Source organism: Microtus oregoni, unplaced genomic scaffold (assembly GCF_018167655.1).
Source record: "Microtus oregoni isolate MIOR12 unplaced genomic scaffold, Mior012 000056F_ref0000123, whole genome shotgun sequence".
NCBI lineage: Eukaryota > Metazoa > Chordata > Mammalia > Rodentia > Cricetidae > Microtus > Microtus oregoni.
This window is the reverse complement of record NW_024543832.1, coordinates 1,135,516-1,143,404: the sequence shown is the minus strand read 5'-3', so window position 1 is coordinate 1,143,404 and position 7,889 is coordinate 1,135,516. Positions and strand designations below refer to the sequence as shown.

Below are 7,889 nucleotides of genomic sequence, written 5' to 3'. Positions count from 1 at the left end.
TCTCATGTGTTCCTATCATAAAAATGGAGTTCCACTTAGAGGCAGATGTCATCCTACCCAAGATCCACCTCAAGAAGAAGCCATGTCCAGCAGAGACAAAGGGACAGACGGAGATAATATCTAGAAACACAGCAGTGTGGAACTTTTCAATTTCACATTGATCCTAAAGATATATGATCTGTGGAATGAAGCCTACTTGATCATAGCACAATATTTTCTATGCATATGGTGAAAAGGGAACTAAATAGTGTGTGGTGAATCCCAAAGAAGGAAAATGTGTACTCAGAGCTATGTTAATGCTTCAATTTCTGTAACTGTCATCAGTGTGTATGATGTCTTATATCTGCTCTGAGTATTGCCTTCTGCCAGGTCCAACTACAGAGCCTGTTATGGAAGGAAGATAAGCAAATAAGGCTTCTTTGTGCCCATAAAAGCTAGGCCTGCCCTGACCCTGCAGCTTTGGCTGAAGAGACTAGCTCTGGATTGCCAAATCCTCCCAGTCAGGGTTCACCACTGAACACAGGACACTCACCATGGACTTACGGCTCATATTCGTTTTCTCTGCCCTTATTTTAAAAGTTAATTCATAAAGATGAGATGCTGTGTGTTGTGTGGACATGAGAAACAGAAAAAATGTCTTCTGTGTCAGTTTTCTAACCAGAATTCTTTGTGGTTACAGGTGTCCAGTGTGAAGTGCAATTGCTGGAGTCTGGGGGAGGCTTCGTGCAGCCTGGAAAGTCCCTGAAACTCTCCTGTGCAGTTTCTGGATTCACCTTCAGTGGTTATTACATGAGCTGGGTCCGCCAGGCTCCCGGGAAGGGGCTGGAGTGGGTAGCAGCCATTAGTAATAGAGGTACCACCTACTATGCGAACTCTTTGAAGGGCCGGTTCACAATCTCCAGAGACAATAGCAAGAACATTCTGTACCTGCTAATGAGCATTCTGAGGATTGAGGACACAGCAGTGTACTTCTGTGCAAGAGACACAGTGAGTGGATGTTACTGTGACCTCAAACAAAAAACAGCGCTGTGGGATACACGGACCAGTAGGGGGCGCTGAGGGGGCTTAGAAAACTGGGTCAGAAAAGAGCTTGCTCAGAGAAGCAAGGAAGACTGGACTCCGCAGTGGCTGCACAGCCTTGGATTTTCCTTACAGGTGTAGAGTGTAGTACTCCTTGAAAGTCCAAATGTTAATTCCAATTTTTGTTTCCTGTTGTGTTGTGTGTGTTTATTTATTACAGTGTTTTTCTGTTTCCCTTTATCTTTCTGTCTACCTGTCTCTGTCTATGTCGCACTCTCTCTCCCTTTTTCTTTCCTTCTCACTCCTCACCATGTATGTGTGTGTGTGTGTGTGTGTGTTGACATATGATACATTTCTCTAATAAACTATACCACATATAGTAATACAAATTCTATCAAATTCTATGGGCCTGGATCTCAACGACTGGATAGTCTGGTTGTCTAGTGAGTCCCAGTGACTGGTCTGTCTCCATATTTCCTATACAATATGCCTGGTTGGCTACCACACCCATTTCTTTTTTTAGCTATGGATTCCGAGTTCTTTCTTTAGAACCCACTGAAGGCTCCTTGTGTGGCAAAAACATGATTTTCACAGCCCTGTTATAGTTGCTTTTAAACTTAGAATGTGCTTTTACCTGAACAAAATGCAGAACATCACACTGGTCCAAGGTGATCCTGTGTAGTGGCCAGCATCCATTCCAGAAGGAAACAAAGAAGACTATAAACTCTAAAATACACAGGTGGCTCAGAACCACATGAATCTAGAAGACCCTGTGCCATATGTTTATTTCTATGAACAATACACTACCCACACAGAAGCTTATACTCCTAATTAAAACAGTGTATTTTTTATAAAGTTCTCATTCAATGTTTTGATTAAACCCAATGGTTTAGTTCTTGTAAAGTTTATATGAAACCTTGATTAAAGTGGTAATATTTCAAAATTTTATTTCTCATATTGAATAATAAATACTGTGTTTGAAACATCACCACTTCCTGTTAAAGGTTATAACATGGCTTCTGTCATCCAAGAGAACAGCTTAATTTTTCTTTCTAGGAAAACTCATCTCTCTCATTTCCCAAGTTCTGAGAGAGTAGGTTAGCAGATAGCTCCAGGAATGCAGAGTTGAGAGCTGACATCCTCATGAGCAAACATTGTTCTGCCCTCTTCCCCTGATTGGAAGCTTCATATTGACCAGTGAAAGTGGTCAGAATAGGTAGCATAAAGTTAACATTCTGATAACCAAAGAAATGGATCTTAAACCAAAAAGAATTAGATGCCTGTAACCATTGATATGAGTGTCATTTACCCAAGGAAATAATGAGACCAACTGTTATGGGAGTAGATGGCAATGGATTCCTGTGCTGTGGAAATGGGAATGTGGTTCTACTAAGACATTATAAAAACTGTGGGTGTCCCTCAAACAATTACAAAAGATTATGTGACCCTGTAATCTCACTTCTGGATGAGCAGACAAAAGAAGATTTGGTTCAGTAATGTAGGAAATGAGGGAGGAGAAAAAAGAAAGATATGAGAGTAGGAGAGGCCAGAAATGTCAACGGAGAGAAAAAAGGGGAAGAGAGCGTAGTGGAATGAATCAATGTAATCACAGTACATTCTAAATGAGCATTGTGATTTGTTTATAAGTAGAATTATGGCAAGGTGGAAAAAGAAAATTTTCAAATAGCATAAGATATTAATATATATATATATATATATATATATATATATATATATATATATACCCATCTGCACTTGTAAGTGTGTCTTTGTGAAGGGTTGTCTCTATTGTTATATGTCTGTCTGTGCATATGTCTGGGTATCTGTATGCTGGCTTCAGAGATGCATACTTTCTCATCAAATATAAATAATTTAAATTGTGAGGGTTACCACAGCATCATCTGATCACAGATAGTTGCTCTGAGGTCAGGTGAGCAACAAGGCTGAGATTCTGGGTTAGACTTTAGGCTCAGAGACTTCCTTACCCTGAAAAAGACTCTGAAGACATCCCAGTTACAATTCTTCTTTAAGATCCCAGTGAATTCCAAAACACCAGAGGCAGAGAACACAGCTCAGCAGCCTCTACCTTCTTCTTTACAGTCTGTGACAGACACTGTTACTCATCTATGTAGTCTGTTCTTATTTTACATTTTCATTCAGGAGTGTAGTGTTGAACAAGAGTAGTGAGATTCCAGCACATGCTGTGGTTCAACTACACAGTAGTCTTGAAAAGGTCATGGAGTCCAGGCTCAGAATAGGGGTCACCAGCTGAGGGAGAAGTTTCCCTCTACTCCTTGTCCTGTTCCTTCTGTTTTCTTCATTTGCTTTGATTTATCCTATTTACCCAAATATTTTTTGAGATCCATGCTTAGTAAATTGATTCTTTACATATTCAGTTATAAGTGCTGGGCATCAAGGAAAAAGAATTTGTGGTTCCTAGTGTATTTGTTAGTAGTGCATAAATGCAGTCTTCAAAAAATATTTTATGTAGAATAATGTGATATTTAAAAGACTAAGCTAGGCTTGTAGCTCTGTGGTAGAGTGTGTTGGGACCATGTGAAATGTCTTCAGTTTAAGAACCAAACTCTCTTAAAAATAGGAATTAAGCACTTAGACAAATATCATTTCTTACTTTCAGAGACTTAAATGAGCTATTCTCATTGCTGGGAAAGGAATGTAAGTCCCCAGAATAGGAAATGCAGACCTTGAAAGAACAATAATCAACTTAAACAAAAAATCAGGATAGCCAAAACAATTCTATACAATAAAGGAACTTCCAGAGGCATTACCAGCCCTGACATTAAGCACTATTGCAGAGCTACAGTAATGAAGACAGCTTGGTCTTGGCATAAAAACAGAGACATTAACAAAGGAATCAAATTGAAGACCTGGATATTAATCCACACAGCTATGAACACCTGATTTTTGACAAAGAATTTAACACTATACAATAAAATAAAGAAACCATCTTCAACAAATAGTGCTGGCATTGTTGTATTAAATGTTACAGCTTATGGTTTACCCGCTTATTTAGGTGTCACCTCTTAGACCATATATGCTGATGCAGAGCCTCTATCAGCCCCTTCCTCTTTTTTGCTGGCTGCTCTTTCAGATTGCTGGATTGTTGAATTCGATCTCTGTTCTCCGATCAAACAAAGAATTCAAATTTGTAAGTTTACTCCTATATAAATAACCATCTAATTTCAATTCTGAACTAGTGTGGGATGTCTTAAAAAGCATTTGTGCCACACTTGGCTCCCATGTGAATTCAAACTTCACACCTACCGGGTGGACGGCCTAACAGCCTAGCGGTTCCATGGTCCAGACAGGCTTGCTTTTGCCTAAGTGTTTTTTTGTAGAATCCCTGCCATAACAGAGTTTACTGTGTGTGGCAAGTTTGAAATTTCCGAAGCCCATGCACACATGACTGCTGCATTCCCCAGATTGATTCTTTGCCATGTGATGACTTGTACGGCTTCCAGTTTCTGCTCCCTGCCCCTGGGTTCTGGGTTTCTTGCTCTGTGTATGTAATTGATTTAATTGCCTTTCATTTGTCAAGCAAGACATATTTTTCAGTATTTAAACAGTACCAAGATGAAAACTAAAAAAGTCCCAAACCATTCCTGTTGTCAACAGTTGCATTGCTTCTAGCTGCAACTCTGCAACCATGACATCTGCTGGATATAACATGTAATACATAAATCATTATGGCAGACTTCATTAACGATGTAACTTTTAGTAACTTTTTGGCTAATACTATGGATTGTGTTATGCAAAGCTTATATGACTATGACTATACTTCAGTTTATTGAGTATTAGGTTTAAGTTTTCTTCTCCATGTTCTATGATTAAGGAAGAATATGGCACTTTTAGGAATGATACAGTCTTTGCAGACTAATAATGAACATCTAATTGACAGAATTAATATCATCAAAAATCAAAGGTTACCTGAAAAAGTTAATACTATTACAGAGAAAATTAAATCTATAATTAAGTATACTAAGAAGTTATCTGAAAGAATTCATACTGTTGAATTTGTTGTCAAAAAGTCATGATAAGTTAACAAAAAAACTATCTCTCCAAGATGGCAATCTGCATGTTATTCAAGTAAAGTCCAAGAATGAAATGTTACCTTTAAAGGAGAAACTTCAGATCCTGGAATCCCATATGCAGAATGAGGACCAGAGATGAGGTGCCTCAATGAAATCATAAGAAATGTGTACAGGCCAGGAGATTCCTTCTTTACAAAAGAAAATAATAAAAAGATTTGAAATAATTAAGGAAATTATTGGAGCTGATGAACAGAGAAAGAAGCCACAAGGACAGGATTCAACATCATCAATGGCTGTCAAAGATGGCTTACCCAGCGTTTTAGTTTTTGACCCTGTAATCTACAAATCTACAAAGCATCAGGTTCTAAAGGCTCAAAAGGATCCAAAGAACATAGATGGATACTTATAAGAATGAATGATCTAAAAGAAATTAAGAAGCTGTTGAAACTTATGGCTTTCATTCCACATTTGTTAAGGAGATGATAGAGTTGGGCATCTACATTCAGGGCAACCCCACGTGATTTTTTTTTTCATTTAGTTCCAGCAGTCCTGGATGATGGACATCTATTGATATTTAAAATTTATTTCAGAGAGGGAGTCAAAATTTTGGAATAACAGTGAAAAACAAAAGGCATTAAGATGTCCCAAGATCAAATTCTTGGTGAGGGCCCTTATGTTGGCCCACAGGTTCAAGCACTTTATGAAGAAGAAATCTTGTCCCTATACCACGAAGCAGCCTTATATATTTGGGAAAAGAATCAAGAACTATGAACAAGAATTGAATCATATACCATGGTTAGACAGAGACAGAGAGAACCATTTACTTACTTTTTAAAAAGATTAAGTAAGGCTGTAACAGACCCAGAGGCTAAATGAGTACTCCTTGAATTTCTAGCTTTTGAAAATGTAGACTTAGAATCCAAAAAGATAGTTTGGCTTTTTAAGGTTAGTTCAGCACCTACGGATAAATGGGTTCTGCATACAGTGAATGTTGCAACATTTGACTTAATGTTGAATTCTGGGTAGGAGAAGCAATTTTTAAAGGAATGAGTAGATATCAAACTTTCTCTTCGTGGTACCTCTCTATTGAGGATTCCCTATATAATAAGAAGAAACTATCATGGTCCCTGCACTTGTCTCACTAAGTCAGCACAACAATACAATGAATGGTCATGCACATTTTACTCTGTGCACATCTACACTAAGGAATCTCATAAAGCCCTTGCCAGTGCTGAACTGCACTATTCAGTGTCAGGCCCTCTCAGATAAGATTCTCTACAGTTATATTTTCATCAACCATTTGTCCTTCAGTTGCATGATATGGCAAAAAAAAAAGCAAGAAGTAAATTTTTATTTCCTCCTGGCCCCTGTGTTCTTCTCCAAACTTAGCCATTAGCCTTTACCCTGCACAAATTCTATTGGTTTTCTGAATTCCAAATATCCCAACTTCCTGATTTCAGCCTGTCCTGATGCCCCTTGAAGGCAAAAATAAACCATTTTGTGACGTAGCTAATACTCATTTTACTCTTGACACCTCATCTACCTCATTAGGTCTCTACTTCTTCACCCAAACACTCTCTCTCTCTCTCTCTCTCTCTCTCTCTCTCTCTCTCTCTCTCTCTGATTTTGTACTGGTTCCAAGCTGAATTTATTATCATGGTAACTGCAGTGTAGTACCTGAGATAATGTGTATTATACCTTCATCATCATTCTTTTTACTGAGGGTTGTCTTGACTACCCCCTGCATATCACATTTAGCAAAAGCTTCTTTAAACCATTTTGTTATTCAGTAGGTACAATTTTTCTTTCTTTTAAAGAATTGTATACTCTGCTTGTATACAATTAAATATGATCACATCTCTATGCTGTTTCTACTCAACTCCCTTCCATATCCTCCCCTATGTAAGTTTCTCACCACTCAACACTTCATGACATGTAGAAGGGCACTTAATGTTGGCCATATGTGCATGAGTATGGAGACAATCACTGTAATATAGGAAACTACCGATGACTACTGTCTCAGATGAGAAGCATTCTTCCTCTACAGGAATGTTCTACATCCAACAGCTCCTCAATAAGAGGTAAAAATAATCTCCACTAGGGTTTTGGCAGACTTCGTCTTATGTAGGGCTTATACACAAAACAGCAGCGATTATGAGTTCATGAGTGTAATTACCATGTCACATCCAGTACACAGGATTTCACAGCACTGCTCCCCAATGCTCCACCTTTATATTCTTTTTGTCTCCTTTTCCTCTGTGTTTATTCAGCCTAGGAGGAACATGAAAGACACTAGAAATTCATGTGTCAAACAGTAGAATAGAGATTGATGGGGGAGGAACACTGCTTGTTTTGATCATTTTAGAACCTAGATTATGTGTTTGGTGTTCTCACTTCTGTTTTGTAGATTTTGGAACTAGAATGAAAACCCTAGGAAGGGAAAATATTTTATGAGAGAACCAAAGAGAACCAAAGGCAGAGTTATACTGATGATGTGAAAGCAAAAGTGAGGTGTGCTGAGAGAAAGGGACTGAGTAGGGAGGAAACAGGAGAATTAAAAAAATGTTAAAAATTAAAAAAAAGCAAGGTCATCCTAAAACTTAATCAAAATCGCAGGATATGCTAATTATATTAATTGGATGAAATAAAAACCAGGCTAAAACAACATAAAAGCAGTCATGAATTGCTTGGTGTAAACATAAAAAATGATAATGGTAGAAAGTTTAAGTGAATCAAAGAGAGAACATAAGGATGTAGAATGTGAGTTTGATGAAAATAGAAATATGTAACTGCAAAGTGGTAGCGAGACAATGACAA

At 38.0% G+C, this 7,889-nt stretch overlaps 1 gene segment (V, D, J or C); it reads left to right on the top strand.

Annotated features, from left to right (window-relative positions):
- The first annotated feature begins 533 nt into the window (after positions 1-533).
- LOC121438476 lies at positions 534-1,059 on the top strand. The segment is given in 2 exon segments: positions 534-577; positions 678-1,059. Coding segments are annotated over 2 exon segments (426 nt in total).
- The last annotated feature ends 6,830 nt before the right edge of the window (positions 1,060-7,889 follow it).